The 27,560-nt window shown below is 41.8% G+C and overlaps 1 protein-coding gene across 3 annotated transcripts; it reads right to left on the bottom strand.

Annotated features, from left to right (window-relative positions):
• Nucleotides 1–3,772: 3,772 nt before the first annotated feature.
• On the bottom strand, nt 3,773–27,061 carry larp4b (La ribonucleoprotein 4B). 3 transcript variants are annotated; one of them, XM_079569154.1, is made up of 17 exons: nt 26,539–27,061; nt 21,169–21,302; nt 13,432–13,573; nt 11,630–11,785; nt 11,412–11,490; nt 11,148–11,284; nt 10,321–10,424; nt 10,027–10,137; nt 9,902–9,955; nt 9,290–9,496; nt 9,072–9,175; nt 8,742–9,005; nt 8,392–8,416; nt 8,051–8,215; nt 6,326–6,504; nt 6,134–6,236; nt 3,773–4,738 (listed from the first exon to the last, which is right to left on the bottom strand). In XM_079569154.1, exons 2-17 carry the CDS (start codon nt 21,247–21,249, stop codon nt 4,382–4,384), a joined length of 2,268 nt encoding a protein of 755 aa, XP_079425280.1. In that variant the 5' UTR covers nt 21,250–21,302; nt 26,539–27,061; the 3' UTR covers nt 3,773–4,381. The 3 variants fall into 3 exon arrangements, with proteins under 3 accessions (XP_079425280.1, XP_079425282.1, XP_079425281.1); XM_079569156.1 differs by having other exon boundaries at nt 26,692–27,061; XM_079569155.1 differs by having other exon boundaries at nt 26,708–27,061.
• Between the last annotated feature and the right edge of the window lie 499 nt (nt 27,062–27,560).

The raw sequence follows: 27,560 nt of genomic DNA, 5'->3' as shown, positions 1-27,560 counted from the left end.
TCAGTTGAGAACGTTTATATTCAAATATTAAAGCTACTTCTATGTTTCACCTCGACATATTGTGTAAATCGCTCATGATATCGCAGTAGCTTTTGCGAGTGATATAGTAAATCACCGAATGGCTTCCATCGCACATATGGCTTAGCGAGTATGAGGACCTCGACTGTCTCATTTACAAATTCAGATTTTATTTTTCCTAAATCAAAGAAACGAAAGAAAAATCGATGGGGGGAAAAAAGTGGCTAAGTGGTGTGAGCGTTCGTTCGCAAATCCAGAGGTGAGCTCATCGTCGTCATCCTTAGGTAAGACTTCGCCCACATCGCTCATGCGGGGTCAGGAAATGATTTGGGTCGGATAGATACAGACGGCATCTCGTCATAGAAGGGGGCGTGGCTTCGCCGAGGGGGAAAATAGAATCTTTAGAGAAACAACATTTTTCCCTCTTTTTTGCCATTTTCTGGTGGCATATCAACTTATTTACCCCACATAAATAAAGTCAAGTGTAAATCGGGCCCATGTGGATATTTTCTCACTGCAGATTGTTCAGTCGTAGTGAAAAAACGGCAGTTGTAGCTAGCGCTAGCTAACCGTTAGCATTAGCCCGATGCTAACATGTAGCATCAAGTTAGCATTCTCCGTTATTCATGTATTTATGGGATGTTGAACCACTTTGCTCCTCCCCATGTCTTTGTATCTTTATTTAGTAGAAAATATGTTCATAATTCAGCATTTGTTAAAGTAGTTTTTGAATAATTAGAGAAAATATAAATGTTTTCAAAATTGTTTTCCCCCTTAACTGTTTTCAAAAATGACCATATATGGGCGATTCCAGAGATGCCGTCTGTATCTATGTCGCAGATCGGCAGGCGCGCTTCAGTCAGTCTTCCCCCGAGACAGCTGTGGCTACAATAGAAGCTTTACCGCCAACCGAGCGCGCGGGGAAGTGAATAAATGTCTGCACTTTGAAACGCGAGTTAAAACGGAAAACACCAATGTGAGCTTTTTTTTGTTCTTTTCTTTTTTTTTTTTTTACTATTGTATTATTTATCAAGCTTTAGTTATGAGCAATTTCCACATACCTAGTTTTGGACTTCAGACAATTATCTTTCTGCCTTGTTTATTCCATAAGCGTCACAGCTACACGTACGCGCGGTTCCGAAGCAATTTATTTGGGCCGCCATCCGCATGTCAAGCAGATCAAATCATTTCTAAAAAAAAAAACTTGAGAAAACAAAACTAGCAACCCAAAAGGAGTTTACCGCCTGCCGTTTTCGCCACACCCCGTTCAGTGTCGACCAAACCCTTGTCCCCACACATGTGAAATAACCATACATACAGCAATGTACATAATATTTTCCAAACATTTACAACTGTCACCACCTCAGAGTTTGTCTGCGGACACTCGAGCGAGCCGTGTTGTCAGTACCACGAGCTGTGAACTAAAGACAGCAAGGGGGCGGGGCTTAAGTCACACCTGGACAGGTAGAAATCATGGAATGAGAGACAGAAGAACAAAAAAAAAAACACGCCGTACAATCAGAGTTCAAACATTCGCAAACTAAAAGAACAGGGAAACAAACAAAAAAATCCCACAAAGAAAATATCTCCAAAAACCACGACAATAAGATTTTTTTTTTTGTATATCCTACATCCAGCTCAACATTAATAGTTCAACAAGTTCAATATATTTTTATAGTCATTTGAAGGTACCTCTTATATTTTCTGATTATTTACAACTGTACAGGCAAAGCACACACTTCAAAGTGCACAGATTTAATACAGTATTGACTAGTTTTGCATTTACAGTATTCTTTCCCGCAAACAAACAAAATCAACTTTTTTTTGTGTGTACAAAATCAAGGGAAAGAACCAACGAAAACGCGTCTAGATTTGAACTCTGGGGTATTCTCCATACTCGGGAGGGAGGGTGGGGGGGAATTTTCTCAAAAGAAATAAACTCTATGCTTGTCTTGTATAAAAAGTTAAGGCAAAGTCATTTTTCAAGTTTAAATAAAATTCAAGTTTCTCAAACACTGGATGGACATTTTTACATTTAGCGTAAATATATAGAGACGTCTCTATGTATTCTTCTCAAAAACAAAATGATATATTTCTCATGGAATAAACAGCATTGGTTTATATATCGAGCAGATATGGTTCTCCTCTTTCACCATTTCCGCCAATGAGAAAAAGAAAAACCTCAATAATCATCATCATCATCATCGTCGTCGCGCCATCCGAGTGCATTTCAGTCCTTCAAACAAAAACAAAAAGATCTCGCATCCAAATCAAAAAGCTATGACCAGGAGGTTTTCTTCTGTATAAATTTCCCTTCTGCGCATTGGCTCCTGTGTTTTCTCAATGGGACTACGGAGAACGCTTTGTGTGTAGATTCAGGAAGACTTTGGCAGGACTAACAAGGTCCCGCAAGGCTTTAAAAACAAACAAAAAAACTGCAGTGGTTTGTGGTAAAAAAAAAAAAAAAATGTTGCTTTGCATCTCAGGTGGAACCAGATTAACCCAAGCACATATCACCGCATCACCTTGGTCATGGTTGCAGACTTTTTTGTTGAGCTAGATCCCTATTCCCGAGCGTGTGTAGGAGCAGCGGCTCTACTCTGAGCTCTTTGTTTCAACTCCGAATGCTTTAAATCAGCTTATGAACGCAACAAATGTTAGTTTAAAAAAAAGATGGGTGTTTGAATAGGTAGCTTAGTAAAAACGGATTATCTATCAATCATCGACATGTTATTTAATTGATTTTGTTCACTTATCTTAGTATAAATATGACAGTATATATATAAATATGTTTTTAGTCTTTTCCCCGCCTCTTTTCGGGAAGTACTTGTCATGGCGAAACTCCACAGCTGGTTTGGTTTTCTGTCTGAGCGGCCGCTACAAACCGACAACCAAGTCGATCGCCGTTAAAGGTGATGTGATTTCCGCGTTTTGTGATCGAATGGAGAAATGGTGGAACGGTGCCCGTGTGTGCTTCGGTTAATCTCCTCCGGCTACGCTCGCCCGACAGAGGGGAAACAAACAAAACGCGCGACTACAGCAGACGTACGAGGGAAGCGTGTCGACAGAGCTGCGTAGCGGTAAACAGTCGAGGAGGACACAATGAAAAAGTCCCAAAATTTCACTCAAGTCGTTTTTTTTTTTTTTTTTCCGTTTTTCCTTTTGCGTTTCCCTGTTAACTTGTCCGACATCTCTCAAGCCTTTCGACAAATTCAACCGACTCCACTTCCACTTTCCCCGCTCTCTAAAGCCATACCTCAGCGCAGATCTGATCTCCCAAAAAAAAAGGCTCTCGCGCTTCACACACCCATTCGACAAAAAAAAAAAAAACAGACTTCCCTTTTTTTTTTTTTTTTGACACGGATACGATTTCTTTTGTCCCGGTGCCGACGCGAGAGATCGAGTCCGTCGCAGGGCCAGGATCGTACGAAGCACCAAAAGCAGGAAATCGTAATCGCGATTTTAAGTTAGCGAAATCACAAAGCCTGCAAACACATAGGTCACAAATCTTCAGCTTTCTGTGTCCTTTAAGCTCTTACTCTGTATAAAACCTGGACGCTCTACCTTTACAAACATGTTTCGAAATGTTTAGCGGGTCTTATTTCAGCCTTTTGTCAATTTATAATGCTCAAAATGTGCGCTGTGTGGACTCAAAGTTGCTTGTAAAATGCGCAAATCTAATCCAGACACAGAATAATCGCGACGTCACGCAAAAAAAAAACAGAAACTTGTCGCCGTCTAGATATCCGCTTTCCTTCCTCTTTATCAAAATATAGCCAAAGGACAATTACAAACCTTAGTCCAGGAATTAGTGTTGACCTCAACTGGGCGCCTGCTTCATTGTTCCACAGTTTCGGAAAAGGACTAAAATTATATAAAAAAGAAGAAAGAAAGAAACACATTTCCACGTTTTGGTTTTTGATATGAATGCCCCTTGTTGTCTCTCGTGCAACGTAGCAAGCAGTAGTTAGCGACGAATTAAAAAACAAAACAAAAAAACACACAGCAGATTTCGGCGAGGACAGTCGCTGTTAAAAAAAAAAAAGGAAATTGTGTTGTAAACTTAACAAATCTGAGGATGAGATGTTATTTTGTCGTGAGCTACATAAACTCCTACAAAAGGCCAGTAACAAACCGATCGACACCAAATTCAAAAATGGACAAAAAAGGAAGGAGGGAAAATCAAATAAAAAAAATAAATTAGAGTAAAAGAAATGAAACGGTGCTGTACGCGCACGGTAAAGTGCTTTTGTCTGCAAGCCCTGATCAGAAGAAAGGCGTCCTCTGATGGAATTTTTGATGCTGATTCTGGGATAGAGCCCTGACGTGGTTCGGAGGGGTGGGTTGTTTTTTTTTATTTTTATTATTGGGGCGACTTCGGGGGCGTGTGGTGGGGGTCTTTGCCGTTGCTTTTCCCTGGAAACGGAGGAGGCGGGGAGGCCCACCGTCGGCGAGGGGCGTCCCGCGGCGTTCGTCCCGGTAAGGGCTGTGCGGTTTCTCTGGGGGGTTTGTTGGCGCCTGTGGTTGTAGGGGCGGCGGTGTTGTTGTTGTTGTTGGTGGTGGTGGTGTTGTGGGCGTCCCCTCCGGCGGCGGGGTGGGGGGCGTCGGGGCACTTCCGGTCCTCGCCGCTGGGCTTGGGCTCCTTTGAAGAAGACGGCTGCGAGGATGAGGAGTCTTTGATTCTCTGACAGATCTCGGCGTATGATGGCTTCCGCAACTCCTGCAGAAAGCGGAAACACGGTTAGTCCAAATGCTACACTTCCTCCAGTCTCTTCTTTTTGTTGGTAGTAATGCTCACGTCTATATGTTTCATGACAAACATGTACAGCATAATGTATTCATTACAAATACAGTGACAGGCAAAAGTTTAGGTAATCCTGGTTATTTATGAATAACAATGAAGCAAAGGGAAGAAACGACCTCCGAAACGCATTAAGTTACAGATGATGAATTGAGGACTCTTTCAATTCTAGTTCCATGGATTTTGGGGTCTGTTTAGGATCAGTGTTGCCACAGATTACATGTAAAAGAAGATTCTGATTAGGGCTGAAACAACTAATTGATTAATCGACAACTAATCGATTACTAAAATAGTTGTCAACTATTCCAGTAATCGATTAATCGTTTTCTAGTAAAAACTCAAGACTAAAATTGAGCAAAAAAGACATGACAATTATGTATTTTGGATGAAAACCTACTTTGTTTTTTAAAATTAGGGCCTGCAGTGTTTTGTACATCATAAATTTCATAAATATCTGTCTTTGTCTCGTCCAATCAAAGCAGAATTAGCACAAAGAGCCTCCTACAAACGTTTACTTTAAGTTTACTCCATCCACATGTCCTCAAGCGGCGCCACTTTAGCTTTATGTGATGAAAAAATTGAAAAAAATACAATTTCCATGCACCTTTCACAGCCAAGCGATTAATCGATTAATCGTAAAAATAATCGGTCGATTAATCGATTACCAAAATAATCGTTAGTTGCAGCCCTATTCCTGATTACTCTTGTAAAAAAGCAACTTATGTATTTTACTAATGACTTGACTTGAAAAGTAACTAAGCTCGATTACAAGTAACTTTATTAGTTACATTAACTGCGTTACTGGCATCATTGTTTAGGATCATTATCCATCTGTAGACGAGAATTAATGGATGGCTTCAGTTTTTTTTAGAGATGGTGTTTTGGTGGCTTCCAGAATTTGTTGGAATTGACGTATTATGGCCTTCTTTCTCCGAACATGTGTAAATATTAATGTATATTTGTACATTCAGAGCTAAACTAATCTTATTTAATCATTTGCATGTCCACAAAGACATTATTATTTTAGACCGGATTCTGATAGATGCATTTGAAATGAAAATTGAAAATGAGCCGACTTTAGTTATGAAGAGAAGGTTTGCTTGTGGTAACCAGGGGTGCTCTAACTTTTGCCTTCCACTGTTGACTTGATTAATTTAGCAAAAAAATAAGAGAAGCAAGGCAGAAAAGTTTAGTTTGTAAGGATGCAAAAAACAAAATACTGTAGCTATAAAATCCATAAAAAACAACAACAACAACAACAAAACACAAGGGAGAAGACATTGGAAAACTGGATCAATTGTTTCAAATACTGACTGTGGCAGCTCCATTGACCTGCACAGATTTACTGGCAGTCGACAGTGTCCCGGGAACTCGCTCCACTGACGGCGCCTCCTTCACTTCGGACACTTTCACCTCACTGAATACAAACACACACAAAAACACACAGTTACGATCAAAACACCTAAAGCTACCGTGTACGTAATGTCATTTCTGCAGTTGCCTTACGTTGCGGCGGTGACGGGGGCGGGGCTGAGCGGCGTTCCCGTCGTGATGGGAGTCGATGCGGTTGTCGTGGTGACGGCTGATGGCGGGAGGCTGTTGGGTTTGGGGGGCGTGGACGACGGCTGTGACTCTTTGGGGCCTGAAGGAGAGACGGCTCCCGAGTGCGAGTCTGCGTTTACATTCTGAGAAGAGGCAAAGCGAGGGAGGTCAAAGGTCAGGTCAAAATAAGAGTCGAGGAGGAGAGAATAACGGGTGTAGCCCATCTGTTAAAGGCGCCCACCAGAATATTTTTAGAATATTAAATGTTTTATGGGTCTTGGAGGGTTGAAACTCATTCTTTATAGTCGACTAGTTGACTAGACGTCTTGTGCCATTTTCATTTCATTACAGAGCTGCGTGTGTTTCATCAGGCTAATGCCAGACAGTTACTTTTTGGCCAAATTGAGATCGACTCTCCAAACGCTGCACCCAACAGAAGGCTTTTAACTACCAAAGCAAAATGTTCTAAGGGGGTGTTGTTTTTCTGTGATGACACAACCTAAAGCAGGGGTAGGCAACCGCAGGCCCGGGGGCCAAATCCGGCCCTCCAGCACAGGTCCTCTGGCCCCCCAAGATGATTTTGAGAAATATTATTGTGCAAATAAGAAATCAAATACCTGTTAAAGTATCTAAAAATGTGAGAAATAGTGTCAGTATTTTAAAAATGTCGGAACATCCCGCTTGGTCACATGTAATGTTAAACAGTGATTCTCTACTAGTGGGTCGGGACCCAAAAGTCGGTCATAGAACCATTTTCAGTGGGTCGCGAGTCTATAGGGAACTTAAATTCATTATTTTCCATCTGAAACTGCACGGAAACACTAACTGTGTCTGTTAAAATGAATGTTATTGGGTTGTTTTGATCATAATTTCAGTCTTAAAGGGACATCTACTGCTTGTTCAACAAAAATTTGTGTGGAAAATACAACACTTTATACGATAATGACAAATTACAGTTTTATTTGGGTCCTCGGCTCGTCATCCGAGGGTAATGGTGGGTCCCAAAGCCCTGACACTTGGAAACCACTGATGTAAAACATTGGCATTTGCTGAAAATAGTTCGGCCCTTGGGTGTTTTGGCAATGATGCAAATCGGCCCTCCACAACGCAAACTTGCCTACCCCTGACCTAAAGGGTTTCTTGACCCAGTGTGAACACAACCATGGCCCTGTTCTAAAGACCGGCTCCGTCTGTCGCACTCTAGAGCGGAGCGAGTGTGATGGCTGCCGACCTCAGCCCAACCAAGTCTCACTTTCACTCCCTAAGCCTGTACTTGACTTCTGAAATGTTCATCTTACAAGACGTGACCCATCTCTACTGAACTGCTACTGCTTTATCTGTGCAGTAAAGCCTGTTGTCATAGTAAGAAGGTCAGCAAACAGCTGATTGGAGCAGCGTCTGAGTCCATTGGGAGGCGAGGCATGAGAACTCAGACTTAACAGTAAAGTTGACACAAAGTGCTCACTCATCTCTGTGAGGATTTCCAAGTTGTTTTTTTTTCTATTTTCCCAAAAACTTTACTATGGCAGTTATGCAGGAGGCTGACCATCTGTTAAGACTCTATATCAGCCAAATAATTACTTATGGTAAGCTTCAATCCTCACAGATGACTTTCCATAATGCACCCATAGACAAAACAAAAGCCCCCCAAAAAAATACAAACTGTGCAAGGCCTGTTTGTTTTCGTACCCGTTCCTTGGCGTTGCCGATGACGACGCTGCTGGCCAGTCTGCTTTCAGGCACCTCCTCTGTTTTGAGGTGGCCGGCGGCTCCGGGGAGAGGAGGGAAACTGGACAGGCCCAGCTCGAAGCTCGGAGACGGCGGTTTCGGGGGTGGCGATGGTGGGGTCACTCTCTGCGACAAAACAACACCGTTTAAACTAGTCGCATTTCATTTAAAAACAAAAACAAGATTCATTTGACATAAAAACATGGACAATATTAAACATTTGTAACACATTTTTAAAGCATTAATTCGTACTTTTATGCTAATTTTATGCTACAACTTTAGAACAACAAAGCAGGACTCACTGTAAACTTCTCGTCCCTCTTTTTCCTAGAAGCAGAAACATTTTTCCTTTAAGAAAGACACTTCAATTCACAAACATCAATATTGCTGTTCTTTTTTTCGAGGGGAGAGATTCTGGTTTGGTCTGATGTAAGACAAGAATGTAGAGGTATTTTTTGTCCCAATTTTCTGTGCAAACTGATTCTTGAAATCATATAAAGAGAAGGTTTATTATGCCATCATTTAGAAAGATGTGGAATTGTAAACCCCCAGTGACTGATAACTTCAATATTAAACCATTAGGTCCTTTTTTTTCTCCATCTTGATCATTGCTGTTTCTGCCTCCGCTCTCCCGGTGCGTGTCCACACTCACCTTCCTCGTCCGATGCCGAAGTCGTTGGTGGTGGGCTCGGACACTCGGCCCGTGCCCACGGTGTCCCTCCGGGGGAAGGGGGTGGTGGAGGGGGGCCGGCTCCTGCTCTGGGGTGTGGCGTTGGGGAGCCGCGTGGGGGGGCTGCTCCGGATTCCGTTCAGCCTCTCGGTGGCGAAGCTGGGGAACAGGCTCGGGCTGTCCAGGAGTCCGGGGCTGCGGTCCACCGCGGGCACGGCCGGGCGCAGGTGGGCTTTACTGTGGTTCCTGCGCGAGAATCATCATGTTTGGTTAAATCTGCGGGCCCACAGTACGTTTGCAAGGGGGACGCACCTGTTTCTGGGGGAGTAGTGTCTGACGGTGAGCTGGGACGTGGCTGGTTTGAAACTGTGCGATGTGAAGCCGTTGAGGAACTGGTTGTTGTGAAAAGGTGCAACCTGCAAACAGAAACAAAACCAGATTGTTATTGAAGAAATCAACTGGCTCTTTCGAATGTTATGTCTCCTTAACGCCACCAATCAATCAAAAAGATGGATTGTTTAATTCCTCACCAGCGTGGGGTCGATGAAGCTGTGCGTGGTGGACCAGGCTGGGGGAGTGATGAGGCTGTACAGGGGGAACTGCTGCTGCGGGCTGTACACCGGGGGGATGTAGTAGGACGTGTACTGGCGCTGGGCGTACGGGTTCACCTCCACCGGCCGGTAGCCGTTCTTTGGCATAAAAGTGTTGATAGCGATTGCCTTCGCCTTTATCCTCGCCTGGAACAGAAGAGGGGAAGTGGGTGAGGCATCGGTGACAGCCAGAGTGTGTTTTTAAAGCCAGAGGTTTAAGTTTCATCCTTTTTTTGATGTTTTACTTTATGGAACAGTCAAATTAGTTATTTCCTATCCATCAACCTCTGCTAACAAGTTTAAACTACAGTATTAGCTGCAGTCACGCCCAATCCAAATATTATGATTCTTCATGTGAATTATGAGCTGTGAATGAAATGCCAACAACCCATGCCAACAGTCATCAGACAAATGTCAACAGAATACATCTCTTTAGTACTGCAAGTCAAAAGTAAAATACTCAAGGCACAGGATCTAAATGTAGACAATTCACCGTCTTTTGGAATGAGACTCATGACTGAAGAAACATAGAACAAAGAGGAAGAAACGCACCTTAATAGGTTTTCCCTGGAAGGTCTTGACCTCCTCACGGAGATACTGATATGCCTGTGACACACATTACATCAGTATTACAGCTGTTGGTTTGCAGCTTCGTTTAAGTTGAAAATAGGTTTTACCTGCTGTGCATCTGCTTCCGATTCAAACGTGATGAACCAGTTGTCATTGTAGGCAAATTCACAGTTGATGAACTTCGGTAAGTTTTCCCCTTTGAAGAGAGCCTCAACCTCCTTCAAAATGAAACAAGAAATGACATTTTAAGTCTGATTATAAAATAAAAGGGCCATCTGCTGGATAAAAGACAACATGGCAACAATTTGTGACGGGTTAAAGTCATGTCCCGTTAGAAAGAATTCCTTTTGTAGCCAGGTCAGCCATTTATAAGGTGCCAATGTGCCCAAAGCAGGTTATACCTCTACAGGAGTGCTCTCTGGGACTTCTCTGAGGATCACGATGCAGCGGTTCTGATTGGGCCGCACCCTCTCCCCCTTCTCATCCACCTGGACCAATGGCAAAGCTATGGAAAGATAAAAACACTATTTCAGCGCCCTATATTTTCATTCAGTTGACACTTTGCACACATACATTTATTTTCTGTGACAGTCTCTACAATTTAAACTGCACTGTTAAACTGGCTTTTTCGACAGCAGTCACTTAGTGTGTGTGAAGGCAAGACACCATTAATCTGCCCTATGATACACACACAAACTGTCGCCAAAAGCAAGAAAACATGGCCTAAAGTACTCGTTCAGCTATTGGCGATAGGTCCTCTTCTGCAGCACGTCGGTCTGTGAGACAATTTAAGCTGATCGAGCAAAGCTGAGGGAAAAAGCCATCATGAGACACTGCTTGGAGACCCCAGGGTTCAGGACCTGGCCTGCCCTTATATTCGGGGGCCATTTTGCTTTAAAACCACAAAACAAACTCATTTTTATCAATGCAAGACTGATTTCCCTGGAGGGGTTGTTAAAACGCATCCAGCAGAGACGCACCTGCCGGTTTGTTTTACACGTAATTTACTGCTTTAATTAATCTCTACCGACTTAAAGCGGTTTTCATTTGGACTCACTGGAGTGTGCAGGGCTAGGATTACTTCAGTAATTTGACAAAAATGTTTACACTCTTTTTGCTTTCGTTTCATAATCTGTGTCACTAAATTCTAAGGTGTTACAAATGTAAAGCACAACAAAGAACCCCTATAAAAGGTCACTTAAACTTGTAATGTAATGGACTGAATTACAGCGCAAAATGTCCACGATGAGCTCCACGTCGGTGCTGAGCTTCTTCACGTGGTCCAGGTTGGCCACGGTCAAGATTGGCACGTACTGGTCGCTGTCCATCTGCGAGATGAGGTACATGTCACTCGCCAGATTCTCCCTGGGAACAAGAGGCGCAGTTAGGAGCCGGTTTCTTGGATAAAACCATTTATATACAGTATATATATAGGGGCTTGCATAGTCGGGTCGTTTCTAAAATTGGTTGGAGTTGCAGTTTAAAAACTCACCGGGAGAGACAGAACTCCAATGTCTTCTTCAGGTCTTCCCTCAGTCCATCCTGAGGAGACTCCGGCTGTGTTTCACCGCCTGGTGCACGGACAAGGGTTTTCAGGGAAGACATCTTTTACAGCAAAATTACACTTGACTTGGCTTCAACAGATAAATCATGTAAAAAATGTGACCTAATCATTTTTCGGTTAGACGCAGGTCGCAGGCGTGCCGTTACCTGTGTGCACAGTTTGCCCGGGCTCGGTGAACTCTGTGAAGGATTCGGAGGCGTGCACAGGAGCAGGGTCCGCCAGCATCACTGGCACTGGGGGCGGCTCATCGGGCACTGTCACCAAGGGCTCCTTGTAAGCCTTCTCCTCAGTGGCTTCATACCCTGGAAACAACAGCAGAAACAACGGTTAGACAAAGTCACCATTTTGGAATTGTTTTTTGGAAAATGTAATGTACAAATGATGATTGTAACACTTAATAGCAATGAAATTAAATGTTTTGTTCTCCTACAGTTTATTTTCACAAACCACCGCATATTCAATAGACTTTCCGTGTAATTATTAAGCATTATTACAAATTGGGACCTACAAAGTTGTGAAACATGCTGAAAAAGTCAATGTGATGAATGAGATGCATTAGAAAAGGAAAGTTGGGAATGAGTTTGGACTCAAAGGTTTAAACTCATGCTCCCTTTTTCATTGGTGTGAACAAAAAAACAAAACAACGACTAGTTTAAAATTTGACTTTATAGGGACTATATCTACAAATCGAAGCACTGCTCAAATTAAATCTGACACAGAAACTCTAAAACATTATTTACTGAGTGTCATTTTTGGCAAAGGCCCACGATCTGAAGAAAAATAGTCCAGGGAGCCACTTCTAGATCCCGACCCAGATGGAAATCCATCAGCCGAGGTCTGACTAAATTTAAAGAGGTGAATCAGCTGAAGTGAAGTTCCTCAGATTTTAAATACAGCAGCAGTTTCTGACAGTAAATTTCCTGACAGTTACGGGGGCGACAAACCAGACGACACTCTGAGTCAGGCTAATCGATCATTCTCTTCCTGCACCACGGCCCTCACAGCTCCACTGACTGTGGCCGCTCTTGTTAAAGTAACCGCGGTGAGAATATTCAGAGCTGATTAAAGCTCATTGAACTGAAGATGAATGATTAAAGCAGTGTCACGACATGCTGGCTCACTGCTAGCCCGCCTCAACCCCTTGTATCTAAATCTAGCAGCTAAAGAGAAAACAAAAAGGTGCTGAATAATTTTTTTAGTATTACCCCCTTAAGGCTTGCTTTTAGGGCCACAGCTATAGTCTCTAATTTGCAATTTGAAAGATGAATTTTGCAAATTGTCAAGTCTGCAAATGTTTGGGTAAAATAAAATGCATCAAAGAACTTGTTAGTAACTTTTTTAAGTATCTCTTATAAGTGTGCATTTTACTTGTATTCGAGTATTACCATTTTGCGGAAGGGCAAGGAATCACAAAAATATTTTTATTTACAATCTTTTCTAAATTGTGATAAATAATATTATTGGTAATAATTGCAGTTATTGGCAATTAATTGAAGTTAAGCACAATTAATTGCAATTAATCACAATCAAAATTTGTTGTGTGGTTTGTGATATTATGCTAAACAAAAAACATACACCCAAGTTGACTCAACACAGAAAAACGTGGACTGTTTTTGTCACGCTTCACCTGCCTAATCCACAGACCAGATTTCCGATATTACAGTGTTTCAGAAAATAACACACAAGTTAATCTTCCCACTGTGAGTTAATCTAAGTAAAAAAAGCTTCATGAAGCTCATTGTAGGATTTATTTATTTCCGGGGCTTTTCTTTGGAAATGAATCAAACCGCCCTCAGTTACTCAGTACTTTTGGATTGTCACTTTGACTTGAGCAAAACCATTTTCAAGCAACCCTACTTTAACTGTAGTACTTGCCTCGGTTAATTGTACATGTCCCTACTAAAACCATTCCCCCCGTGATAAGGAGCAGTGTGGGTGTGCTGCTGACCCTCTGGTCCGGTGTCGGCTGGGCTCTCGGGGCCGTCCTTCCATGGCTGTGTGCTGTCTGCGCTGCCACTGGGGTCCAGGCTAAACATGTGGTTGGCCCATGCTTTCGCATTGGGGTTGAGGTCTGAAACCTTGGCGGATTCCTGCACACAGACACAAGGACAAGGTTAACACTGAGGACAGAGTGAGGAGGATGAAATACAGGCCATTTGCTTTTATGCACCAAACATATGTCCTCGAGTACACAATGGAGGACGTTGTTAAAACAACTAACACATTTTAACAAGACCCAGACAAGTTCCATGGAAAATGTGTGATGATGGAAGTGGAGTTCCTGTATTTATTTATTAAACTTATTAAATGTAAGTAGATTAAACAAAAGCAGAGGGTGAGATCCTTTGTCTCCTGACCCAGTGACCAGAGAAACAGCACGAAAATACCTCTTTAAAAAATGTTAGCTTTTGGCAAAGTCGTTTCATGAATACATTTAAGTCGTCTCTATTCACCATATTCAGAAATTTGCGGTGGGCGGCGCAAACCTGTGTTCAGGGCTATACTTCAGGTCAAACTTAAGCCAATATCGGCTTTGATTTATATTATTAATGCACCATTTCTGATACTCTGATGTATAAATGTATTGGTCAGATTCGGCACCTCAGAGCTCCTCACAGCCAAGCCATCATCGCAGAGGGACAACACAAAATATCACAAAAATAACCTGAGGTCATTTTTCCACGACATCTTCACACTCTGTCATGAGCCAAACTTAGTTCCTTCGAGTTCTGTTTATTCACATTTTATTTTCTTCACTCTGACAATGGAAAGTCACGCTCACAGAAAGTGCAACCACTAATCATAAATAAGGCAACGGCAATATTTTTACACTTAATCTGTCCAAAGTGCAATAACTCTCAAAGCAGCATGAGTTACACATTTTGACCAAATATATTTGCAGAACGATAGCGAAATGGTAAGACAATCAATATCCAGAAAGATTTGCTTTTTCGCCAGTCCCAGATAAAAAGATATTGGGCAAAATAAAACAAAAAGCATCACCAACAGTAAAGCTCAACAGTGTCGCCCGCCTCAGGGTTCAGAAGGTACCAAATTCCATTCACAATTTTATAAACAAAATAATATATAAACTTTGCTTGAATTTACTTCTGTACCCCTGAGGTGGGTGGGGCAGTTGAGCTCCACACCAACCACCTCTAGAGCCGTTTAAAGCCTGGTACTCACAGGTTGGATGCAGTAGTTAAACACACACGTCTCACACGTAACCAGCCCGTAACCCAACGCTGTCGTCACAGCAAACGCTTCATTCCAATCCTCATCCACAGCCGACCAAAGGCTTTCCGGCAGTGCAGTCCAGTCCATACTGAAGACACACAAACCAGCTGCATCTATCTCCGCAGATTGTTTTTTTTTTCGTAAGAACACAAGTCCGTCATTCGTCAAAGCCAGCTCCAGTCTCGGTGCTTTTTAAGCCTGATTCTCTTCATGAATGAGCAGCACTGCCAGGACGTGGCAGGAGCTGATAGGATGCTGCTGCCTGCCTCTCTCCTCATCACAGACTCCGTTTGACTCACTCAACCCCTTCAAAACAACTGGATCCCTACAAGCGTTATGATTATTTATGGGGACACACATTTTTCAAAGGAGTCATCATATGTGTGACTTTTGTTCCGGATTTTTCCTGCGCGTAGTATACAGACAGGTGTGGATCACAGCTTTGTTTTTATAACAGAACAATGCCAGGAGGTTAGGGGAGGATTAGGGCTGCGCAAATAATGGAAGGATTATGATATTTGATAACTGGCCACATACTGAACATTATGTGACAAGGCACAACAGACAGAAGGAAGTCAATTTTAGCAGCTCTCACAGTTGAAATTAGGGATGCACTGAAAAAAAACCCCCAAAAAAACACAACTTTTACACCAAGTGATTATGAGCATGTATGTCAGTGTTAAGCTAAGAACCAGGAGAAGTCAATCACTGAGTTAGTTTTAACCTCGGCAAATGTATTATGATCGCCACACAACAATCTGCGGTTAGCAATAGCATGCTAAAGCTAGCGGGAGCATGCTAATGCTAACGAAAACTAATTGAGGCTGGGTCAGAAACTATGATAGAAATACCTAAAGAAAAATAAAAAAAATAACTATTGCTGAAGGTTTGTATTTTAGTTTAAGAAATAACAGATCTCACAAGTCATCCGTATTAAATGTTTATCAATACATGTAATACATAATTTATCTGTAACATGACAAAATTATGACTTTATTTATCTCAGAATGGAGAAGAGTCAATTACATTTTTCACTCAGAGAATGTCACTTTTAAGAAAGTTTCTTAGTATCGGTAAATATCGGATATCGGCAGATACTCAAACCCCAATATCGGTATCGGCTTCAAGACAGCTGGATCGGGGCATCTCTAGTTGAGAATATGACTGTTTGCTTTTTTGAAACTTGCTGTAAATAGTTCTATTGAAGACAATTTGGCCAATTCACAGTATAACCGAGGGTGACATTTTGACCTAATGCATCATCCTGTAGCGCTTTGATTTTAGTGGTTTTATTTTAAACTTATTGCAACCAGTGACCCTCTGGTTGGAAGGCAAATGGCCCTGTACCGCCTCTGATAGGCTCGCCAGGTACAACTGACCAACTACCTGTAGGTAAACCTCAAATATGACAGCTCTTGTGAAGGCGGTCTTCCAGAGACTCACTGCCCTGTCCGGCTTCACTGCCCACAGAGCCACACAGCGACTCCAGCGTCTCCTCAGCAGGTTGTAAAAAGCATGTGTCTGGTCGCACTGACCGTCACCGCCAATAACCCAGACCAGGCCATCGTCGTATAACGCCCACCGCCGTCCGGCCCGTTACCATGGGCACCGGAGCCAATGACATCATCACGCGGAGGTCCAGGCCTGACCTTTGCAAAAATGTTAAAAACGTCGCCCTCCTTCGACCGAAGACGGAAAAAGTTAGGGAGAGGAAGTGATTCACTGAGGGAAAAAGAACTACCATCTTTCCGTTTTGGCATGAAATCAATGTCTTCCTAATTGCTTTATTATGCAACGTAGTAGACCAGTGGTCCCCAAGCCTTTTGAAGAGCGTACCTCTTGGGTCTTTCAATTATACTCGGTACCTCAAAAGTTTTGCCAATTATTTAGAAAATGCTCAACTGAATCTAATGTTTACTTGCTCCGACCAAGCGAACAACCATAAATGTTGCGCCATTAGTCTACTTGGCCATTAGTACTTTTGGGCTCTGGGTTGGATGTTGTTTTCATTTGGTTCTAAAGTTCATTGTTTAGTTTTTAATAGGGATGTCCTGATCACCTTTTTTAAACTCCCTATCCGATATTTGGACTCATGCTGGACGATCCGATACCAATACAGTACTGGATTAGATTCTCACATCATTAATAAATCAATTGAACAGCTCACAGTTCTGGCCAAAATGTGCAGTATTTAACTCTACCAAAAAGTCTACAAATATTAGATCAAATAAGTAGATTTTACTTTTGGTTTGGTTTGGGTCTCAACATTTCTAAATGATCAAGGCTTTTACTGTTCCATTGTCTGAGCAGGTCTGTCTCAGTCACTCAGCTCATGAGTCATGTATCTTACAAAAAAAAAAAAAGTTCATTCTAGTTCATTGCTAGTTCATTCTTGGACACAAAACTGGTGGAATATAGACAGAATATGTCATAGAGTCTTATTAAAAGGAGTGTCTAATGGGAGAACAGCCAATCAAAAGAATTCTTGTGTTTTTAGCGGCTGCAGGGCGTCCTCAGTGAGTGTTCAAGCTGCTGCCGTTAGCATTAGTAGCTTAGCAATAGCAGCGGAGCTGCCACAGATTAGGAACTGCAGCTTCACAACCATCTTTTGGTTGACTGGACCCAACTGACCCAACTGAATCTGATCCAATAAGACGCTCTCAAAATACCTGGATCAGCTACCGATACCAATACTAAATATCGGATTGGGATGTCCCTAGTTTTTATCATTAGGGCCGTCATGATATTTATTATATCGACTTAACGTTCAATAAATGGCAGATAAACAATACATTTTTAAGCCCAATATTTATCATCTGTGCATTTATTTGCATTTTCCCCTTTTATCTATAGCAATACTTTTTACTGTGTTTTACTGTTGCAATACTGCAACATTTTATACCCAAAGCAAGTTGTGTCTCATTGTATTTCATGTTTACAGTGAGATACTTAAAGGGACTTTACGGAGTTTAAAAATGTTAAATTATGTATTTTCCTCCTCCTACATGTTCCAACAATGTCCTAATGTGTAGAATGAGCCCAAACATATTCACCACAACTGCCTCTAAAATCCTGCACTGTCACTCAAAACAGTGTTACTTATTGCTGTCATGCACAGGCTTTAATATAGAAGGTGCAGTTACATGTATGACCTGAGGTGGCAGTGATGAGTATAAAATGGCTACCTTGCATCTAGCTCCTTTAAAGTCATTTTAGAAAGGAGCTTAGCAGTTATTTTTAAGCTCTAAAGCTAGTTTCTGTGGCGTTATAAGGTCTTTAACATATCGAACTTTTGCTTTTGTCATTGTCTTACCCATTTATAAGACAACAAACACAAAGTCATAGTTTTAGCGATGATTCGTTACATTTCACTAGCATTAAACATTACATAAACAAAAAACTGCCCAAATATATTCAGGGAACATTCTTTTGGACGTATTGGTTCGACATAGATCTGCATTGTGGAGTCCATGCGCCAGTAACAGCCTGCGTGAGTAGCAGTTTGTGATCGCTGTGTTAGGGTGAAGCCGGGGCGTCCCATTGGCTGCACATGGGAGTCCCATTTGCTGCCATCAGTCAAAGCAGCGGGGGACTGTAAACCAAAGCCTGCGGGAGTCAGGGATACAGGGATCATCAACTCAGCGGTGGCCTTACCTGTTCTTATATGTGACAAGGGGAAATCTATTCAGTTCATTCATTAGCCATCGAGCTACAGATGAGAGCATGACGGATTTCTTCTACCATAAGTTCATGAACCTAAACTTACTTGTGCTCTAAGACTTGTAATACCAAACACCAACAGGCCCACGGCTAATGAAAATGCTAATTCGGCATCTAAGGATTTCTGGTGCCGCAGATTAGATTTGCATTCTAACCGTGTGGCTCCTTGGTTTGACAATGGCAGAATATTTTCCCCCGTAATGTTGTCGGCACAAACTCGTTGACCCACATTTCATTACCATATCTCTTGCGTTTCACCGTGAGCAGGCAAAGAGCAGTCGGTAATGACCTCGGATGACGTCGTCTGTAGCGTTTGACAGATGATGGCAGGCAGAAACTGGCAGACGCTCGGTGTCCTGGCACAGCCTCGCTATAAATACCCCCTAAATGACAACACCTGGGATCAGACGGGCCTGTGCACTCCTCTGAATATCGTCTCAGACATCAGCGTGGCCCGCAGCGAACACGCAACAACTGTAGATCCTCTCGTGTAGGAGTAAATGATGCATTAATATGACGTTAGCACAGTATCATCTCCAGGCAAAAAAACAAAACATTAGACTGGGTGGCCACATTTTTGCATAGCACTGACAGAAATGTAGCTCTAGACGGCGACTGTTGAGTGTGCGAGGAACATTTTGATGTGGGCGCATGCGTCTGTGTGAGTAGCTAACACAAGGAATGATCCATTAAGCTATCGGCTAAAAATAATGCTAACCAGGTTATTTGGAGTCTGTACTATTTGCTTTTGCTTGACAGTTTGTTTCATACGTGACTGAACTGAGTCCCGTTTAGTCCATGGCTATTTGTTTATGGGCAGCAGCTTCTTACCTCAAAGCACTGAATAACCTGCTCACTCACACATTCAATGTGACCGTCACCGTAATGGTCAGTCGTAATGGTGCTCTCAAAATTCTCAGGACGGTCAGTTTGTCTTCGGTGTTAATTTTGACAACATATTTTAATTTAGTTTTAGTCTTGTAATGTAATTTTAGTCGAGATTTAGTCAAAAAAATCTTTTCAATTTTTTCCACTAAAATTGCATGTCAATTTAGTCGTATTAAATTAAATTTAAGACTAATTTAGTGGACTTTGCATTGATAATAATCATTATAATCATATCTAATGTTGTTCCTCGACTTAATGGAGCTTCTCCCACATGAACAAAGCTCAGAGCTGATCCTTTGGCAGTGAATTTGCATGATCTGAGGCTCTTTCAGACGCTCAATAGAAGTTTGGATGATTTCAGTCTCTCCTTTTCATTTTTATTTAGTCTTATTTTAGTCGACTAAAATATCTGGGCATTTTAGTCATAGTTTTAGGCTCATGAAAAACGTTTCATTTAGTTTTAGTCCAATTTTAGTCGTCAAAAATATCACTTTGACTAAAATTAAGACAAAATATTTTAGTCGACGAAATTAACACAGTTTGTCTGTATGAGCCAGTGCGAACAAATGAAAGAATGGGTGTCTCGGACAGTGGTTCCCAACCCTTTGTGTCTCGTGTACCCCTTGAGTCTTTCGTTTCTACTCAAAGTGCCCTAAACTCTAGGGCGTAGCCAGTTACTTAAAAATAAAGCAAAAACACTCTGAATATCAATCCCTTTACAAGCAGCATTGTGCTAAATCTGGTGCAGCCATCTTTTAAATGCAACTGCACATTGTCCTTCACATAAATAAACTAATCTACTGCAAATCATAATTGAAAAGAAGTTTTCTTTTAAAATAATGTTGTAACACTGTTCAGTTTCACCTTTTTAGATCCAACATATTTCTAAAGACCCTCCGTTAAATGCTCTTGTACCCCCTGGGGTCCCTGTACCCTCAGTTGGGAAACACTGGTCTCGAGCCCTGTGATATTTGATATATATTATGATAAGGCTGAAGCTGTTCGGTCGATATTTCTTTTTGGTTACAAAACATTTGAATAAAAATGTAAACATGGCAATGTTATTCTTGGCATCGACTAAACATGGTTTTCAATTTTTCAATGTTACAGAAAGTTCATGGCCGAGGCTTTCAGGCTCACATTCAGCGTTAGTTCCTGACAAAGTGCGAGTTGGTCGATAATATTTCACATACTTTTATGCCTTTTATTGTTTTATGGCAATTTTTTATTTACTTAATTGCTTTTACATTGTTTGTGCAGCACTTCGGACACTGTCTTAGTTGTTGAAATGTGCTATATAAATAAAGCTGGATTATTACAACTGCATATTCCATTGAAATAACATCATTTGCTGTACATCACAGGCTCCATCGGTGGGATCCCTGAGCAGAGGACGAGCGCCGTGGTTCGACTGAATATTTGTGACATAAAGAATGAGCCTGAACTCAATGGTGCCGTGACTCAGATGAAAAGAAGGAAATAAAAACAGGTCAGGGCTCTTCAGTTACAAGCGGCTTCAGCCTCCTGTTTCTCCCGGCAAAACACAATCAGTGTGGGAAATCAACAGGCGTCAAAAGGAGCGCAGCTGTGGAGATGCTCCGCCGCTCCACGGTGGCCATAGATCTAAACTCACAAATGAAGCTTTTCCAAGTGAGCCAGCCGTGTAAAGTCTGATCAGGCGTATTCGGTTCTATAATGCTACGTTATAACGAGGATGTACCGAGACGAAGGTGTCCACAGGCGAAAAAAAAACACACAAAAACAGCTTAAAACATCACTCCTCACAGTGTTGGATGAGTAACCGGAGTGACAGTGATAAGACAGAGACGTGTAAACTCACCAAATGAGCGCTCTCTTTTGCCTCTTGCACGTGCTGCACCTGGGGTTCAGCGACAACTTTCGTGTCCTGGTCAGAAGTCATGAGCCGTCTGCTTCTTGGCTCCTCAGGGAGAAGTCGCAGAGTCACCAGATAAGCTACGGCAACAGAAATGGGACAAAAATCACATTAGCACGACTTGCGATCAGAGCTTTGGGAAATAGATGAGCAGTTTAACAGCCAACACTTTTGGGTTTAGCGGATCTAACTCCTGTGCGGGTCTGATAAAGAGCATTATCTTGTTATTAGCAATAGCCACACAATGATATTTATTGCTTTTCCAAAATAAAGCAGAACTACGTCTAAGGTCCCATATAACGCTTTAAACTGTACTGGTTTATGACACCATCTTTAAAGGCACTCTTCTCAATTTCCTCCTGTTTTCAGCAACTAATCAAGGCTGGGACAGAAACTGATTGATCACCTACAGTGGCCCAATTAAATAAGTGTTTATTTTAGTGAAATGCTGTTTAAGAATAACTGCTAACACATTTGTAATGCAAAACTATATTGATCAGAGCACTTTATGTGAGATGTTTATATTAATGCAAACCTAATAGCCGGTCTTCAACACAAGATATTTAGTGTAGGAAAGTCCAGTGATGCTTTAATGTCTTTTACCATTACAGTTTAATATCATTTAATGAAACATCTTGTGTGCAAGAAAACATAAGGCTTTATTGATCTCACACTTTAGAAAAGAGGACCCTTCACTTTTTTACTCACCGCAGGACACTTTTAAGAAAGTCTCTTGGTATCGGTTAATATCAGATATCGGCAAATCCTTAAACCCCCCGTAATGTATCAGATTCGGAAGCAAAAAATCTGACCAAAATGGAGTTCATTCACCTGGGAAAAGGGTACTGTCCCTTAAATAACTTAAAACAATGCACGCCTGACAAACAAGCAACACAATTGTTGGTGTATTCTTAAAGCGGTGCTGTTTCCGCACAAAGCAGAGAGAGAAAGGACTAAAGCTGTGGCTGCCCTTTGACCCCAGCACGCGACGGAGACCGTGTGAATCAATGGGGCGTCATCACAAACCGATCAAAGACAAGGCTTATCGCTGACGAGCTCAGAGGCTGAGAAAGTGAAGGCTTAGACAAAACATAAGAGTTAAATGTATCAGTGCAACGAACGACTTGGTTATCTACTTGTCACAGATAGTTTTATTGTGCCTTTGGGGGGTGTTTAAAATTTTAGCTCAATATTTTAGTACGTTTTCACCAAAATGTAAAGTATTGTTCAGGTATTTAGATGCTATACGTGTTAAAAACTGCACATAGAGTCAATCTATAGACAAGGGCCAGACTAAAATGGATCTTTTTGGGGTCTGATGGTGATACGAAGGGGTTTGGAAAGGCCAATAACTGATATATTAGATAATGAGATCATTTGTGATTAAATCATTCATTGATTTCATTGATTTTGATTTGTGTTAGGCTGTTTTGATCTCTCAAGGAGCCAATAGTTAAACATTTGCTGACATTTAATGATTAGAAACCAGGTTTCTATGAACCACCTGCATTCATTCTATGTTTTTACACTAATTTAGCTCCATACATTTTTGACGAACACCACTCTATGCATATGCTACGTGTTTTTACACAAAGGGAGCAGTACGATTGATATACATTTTTCAATGCAATGTTACACAGGTTCCAGAAGCTCTAATATTCCTGGTTCCAATGCAAAACAGACAAGTCTCTATCGCCTTCTGTTCCAGATATTTGCAAAAGTCGTCGGCGAATTAACATCAGCAAAATGTTGGCCGATATCCGTTTGGGTGCCTGTATCAACCCACGTCTTAATATTAGAATGTGGCTTTTTGCGATGTGATTATCTCAACAATGCCTGACAAAATCACCAGGATTTTAACTTTTTTGCAAACACAGCCTGAAGCAAAAACACACAGCAAGTTAAAAAAAAGTCCAACACCTCACACTAAATCATTTCCCACATCCGGTACAAAAGTCAGCTCAGAGCTTTGCCAACCTCAGATTTTACAACCCGGCGTTCAGACTCCGCTTCAGCGTTGCAAGCTTGGATTTGCTTTGGGATCGGTTGCATGTCTGGGTCTCGTCTTGAGCCACATTGAGGTCGACGGCATTGTAAACACAGCCTGTTTATGACAACAGCTTTTCACAATCGCATCATTAACGCCCCAACAAAAGCCGCCTGTTACGTAAGGCAGGGCAGAGTCAAGTCACGGGAGCAGCCTCCAGATGAGTTATCGCCGAAGATCATGGACGTCGATTTGACTATGACGGTTCAAGGGCAGCACATCATCGTCAAATTACTGTCGCGATATTTGCCAACACATCCTAAAAGAAATACGGAAAAAAGCACCATTTAAGGCAGAATTTTCCTTGTCTTGGACCTGATGTCGTTTTTTGTTGTTGTGTGTCCGTTCTCACAATGGCTAGTGTTAAACCGATTTAACGCAAGCAACTTTTTCATGTGGTTATATTGTTTACATTTAACACCTTTTGGCAGCAAATGAAACAACACAAGTTTGTCTAGCCCACAATTAAGTCCACCGCTTCCTCGTTCCAGCCGTGACAGTGACTGTGGGTGATTTACGCGCCCGAAGCCGCGCCAGAATGGGCCCACAGTGAAATACGGCGCTAACAGCGCACCGCGGGTTATTTTGGTTTGGGGCCGTCTCCAGCGCGCTCCGCCGCGTTGGGAAGGGTTTCCTCATCTCTCACTTTGATAAAACGCCACGACAGCGCACAGGACGCAGTGCAGGTGGAAATCAGCAGCCGACTTGTTCCTCCGCTTTCTTCCATGTGCAAAGTTAGAAACGTAATCTGGCTTTTGTGCGTTATAAAAATATGGACTTTGATCAAAAAGGACATGTCAGAAATAGACACTCGAGCCCTTTATTATAGAGTTGAATGAGTGATAGGCTTGCGTTCACATAAGGTAAACCGAGCTGTGGTTTGGGAGGCAACACTTCACGTTTTGGCTATAAATCGAGAACAAATTATGTGCTGAACGCGGTTTGAAAATAGGCTGTGAGGCGTGCCAGGACATTTTGAAAAGGCACTACAGTCAAATCAAACTTGGCAGCGATTATGACATCACGAAAGCTGCAATTATTTAAAATGCAAATGGAAAACAAAACAACTCAGTTTAGCAGTTCGGCAGTTAAAACAAAGCTGCAGCAGAAAACATATTGCAATTATAGATTCTTCAAAAATCTTTAAGCCCACAATTAAGGTTGGGCCATATCGTATCGCATATCGTTATCGCGATATACATTTCTGATATCGTCGTAATTATTTATATCATTGTGGACACGATATAATTTATGCTACGCTCGGCTCCATCAGAGCAGCATAAACTCTGACTGTAGAACACGGAGACAGGTGCTTAAAAAGTAAAATGAAATGATGTAAACTGCTCGAGTAGATCATATTGACGAGGAAATTAGCATGCCGTTGAAAATAATAATAAAATCTCACTGAATTAATCGTCCCAATAGGCGTAAGGCTGGGATTTGCAATTTGTCCATTGTCGATTTTAGCTCCAAATATATCTCTATCGTGATATTCATTTTTTATATCGTGATATAGATGTTTGATTGATTGATTGTGTAGTTTATTTGAGCAATTAACGTTTTCTCTTTCTCCAGAGTTTCACAATCATACAGTTAATGGAAGCTCAAAGGGAGTCGACTGAAGCAAAAGCTTATAAGTGCCGACCCCTTGTTCACGTACATTACATGTGCAATTCATGATGCTACAGTTATACATTACTTTTACATTTACATTAAATAAGCAAAATACAATCTGAGTGTTCTATATCCGTTTCAGAACACAAATATATACCTATATGTGTTTGTGAGTTAAGTTTTATCCTACTGTTGTTACAATTGTCAACATAGGATCAGCAGACTTTTGCAGCACTGGCAAACAAGGAGGTTTTACCATTTCATATCATTAACACAGCAATGCTAATAAACAACAGTAATAAATGTGATTAGTAGTTATTGTTATTTATCATAACAATTGTCATTCTTGTCATTATCAGTGAATATTATAGTCATATTGGACTTTATATTATATATATATTCTGCCATCTTGCCACTTCCTTGTTGTCATTACTATCCACTATTTGTTATCGATATTAGACCAATGACATGTCCAATTTGTATACCCTCTAGTGAGGTGTGAGTGTATAGTGGCCTGTTGAGAGTGGATGTTAGGCCACATCGTATTTTTAGTGGTAAAATCTACCTAAATTCTTCATTCTTCATTCTACTACCATGAAACCTATATGCTAGAATACTTCAAAAACACATTATTTTCTCTTAAGTTTGCCTGCTTTGAGTATTGACAACATTTAGTGCCAGCTGTTCAAATTCAGACAAACAAAATTGACCTAAATATCCGAGAATAGCATTTTCGTTATTTTGCTACAGCATTACACATATACATGACACATTTCTTTTGGGTAGTCCTTAATCAGATCAAATAAAAATAAAAACACGAGTATCATCCAGACTTACACAAAACAATTTCGGGAATTTAAACATCTTAACGTTAACCCTTAGTAGCATTAGACCCTCCATATCAACAATTAGCAAACACAATTTGACAACAACCATTTACGTGCTTGCCTCTGAGTGTTTCTTCTACAAAACTAGCCACAGATTTAGGTTAAAATCGCGTGTTTACGTATTTCCAATGTTGATCGTTGTATGTAGATTTCTCTGTAAAATACAACAGAGGCGCATGTCGTAGGCACATTTTCGGTGTACGATGTTTATTTACTCATAGTGTGTAAAATAGCCATGTAGCTAGCAGGGGCACACCGGTTTCTAGCCCAAACACAAACCTCCCCATGTTTGGCTAGTGTTGTCAAGCCCTGGTGGCTAATATTTGGGGCCTTGGGCGGTACCATTTTTTGGGAGTTGAACGCAACTTTGCCCCGTCTCCCCCTGTGTCACAACAACGCGGCTCACAACCGTTTCTCCTCGCGAATCCTCACGCGAACGCATCGACACGGCGGGGGGGAGAAAAAACGAGCACAAACCCCGAGTTCCGGGCGTAAACACAGCCTAACACTACACCAAAGTTCAGTCGAGCAAACGGCCATGTCTAGCTAGCCCGAGCGCAGCCCTTTTTTTTTGCAGCAGCATCCAATGAAAGATGGCGACCTCCGGCGTGATTTCGCGGAGTCCCCAACCCCCATCGTTCGGGATCGAGCTAAAATGTGATTAGCATCGAAGCTAGCTAAACACAACACTGACGACGCCGACGCCTGCGATTAGTTTACAGCTCCTGGGACATTCGCGAACGGGAATTGTGCGTGTTTGTCACTCACCTGTCAACTATCACTGCACGGCGATGCAAATAGTCTTAGTGGCAGATGCTTTTGGGGCTGGACTGCGGCCTTGTATTGGCTTCCAGGCTAAATGCGCAGGGTATTAGCTAGCAGGCTAAATCGAGCACGCCTGCTTGGAAACAACCGGCTTACCAGCGATAAAACCCACCGTAGATACTCTTCGGGTGTAGGGGGAGGTATCCACAAGCAGCTGGGGGCGAGTAGACGAGATGACGCCCCGGTAAAGAGAGTGATATCCGGGCTAGTTTGGGTTAGCTTCGCCTGTCAACTTTGGCTCGCTAAATCTGGCGCCCGGGATCTGGCGAGAAGATAATGAAAGTAGCGGTGGAAAAGTAGGGTCTAAAGGGAGAGGGGGAGTCCAAAAATCAACCGGGAGAGGTTGAGATGAGCGAAGGAGAGCTACTCGAAGCCTTTTAGATCGATCAAACACACGGTAGGTTAGAGCTAAAGGCAGAGCGGGAGGGGATTTAGGAAATGGAGAAGTGTTTCCTTTCCCTTTCGAGTGCAGCCCACACAGATCCGCTGTGGAGGCGAGCGCTCACTCCGAAGCGCACGCTGAACCCAAAGTACAGTAAAGACATGGAAAGACTTTCACTCGCTGTCAGGCAAAATATGACTTGTGTAGTTTTACCTAAAATCGCCCTTTCTATTCGAAAAGTAAGGGGGGATCGACAATTACTATCCACATTCGTACAAATTATGGTAGTGAGTAAAAGTAGAGCTACAAATACAGAATATGGTGTTCAAAATCTACTACAAAATCTACTGTAGGTAAAGTTTCTATAATTATAATATACATTTAAAGTTGTGTATTATTAAATATTAAATATATGAATCACCCAACAACCAAAGAACTGTGAATATTGCTATATATAATGTTTGGCAAAGTTCAACCCTAACCCCAGTAAGGAGCTTGAAATCATAGATCTTTTGCGGTACAGAACCATTGACCCATCATAGAACTATTATCTATCTAATAGAGTTCGGGAATGTGACGCCAT

The sequence above is a fragment of the Gobius niger genome (assembly GCF_951799975.1).
Source record: "Gobius niger genome assembly, chromosome: 13".
NCBI classification, from domain to species: Eukaryota; Metazoa; Chordata; class Actinopteri; order Gobiiformes; family Gobiidae; genus Gobius; species Gobius niger.
The sequence above is the reverse complement of the archived record's forward strand: the minus strand, read 5'-3'. Positions and strand labels throughout refer to the sequence as shown.

Bases quoted from the DNA above. Each gene is read 5' to 3' on its own strand.
- larp4b (XM_079569154.1), bottom strand. From the start codon at position 21,249: ATGACTTCTGACCAGGACACGAAAGTTGTCGCTGAACCCCAGGTGCAG. The intron at 9,176-9,289 runs GTGAGGAATTAA...TTCTGTTTGCAG, and splicing joins GCTTCATCGACCCCACGCTG to GTTGCACCTTTTCACAACAA. The intron at 8,417-8,741 runs GTGAGTGTGGAC...TTCTGCTTCTAG, and splicing joins TTCGGCATCGGACGAGGAAG to GAAAAAGAGGGACGAGAAGT.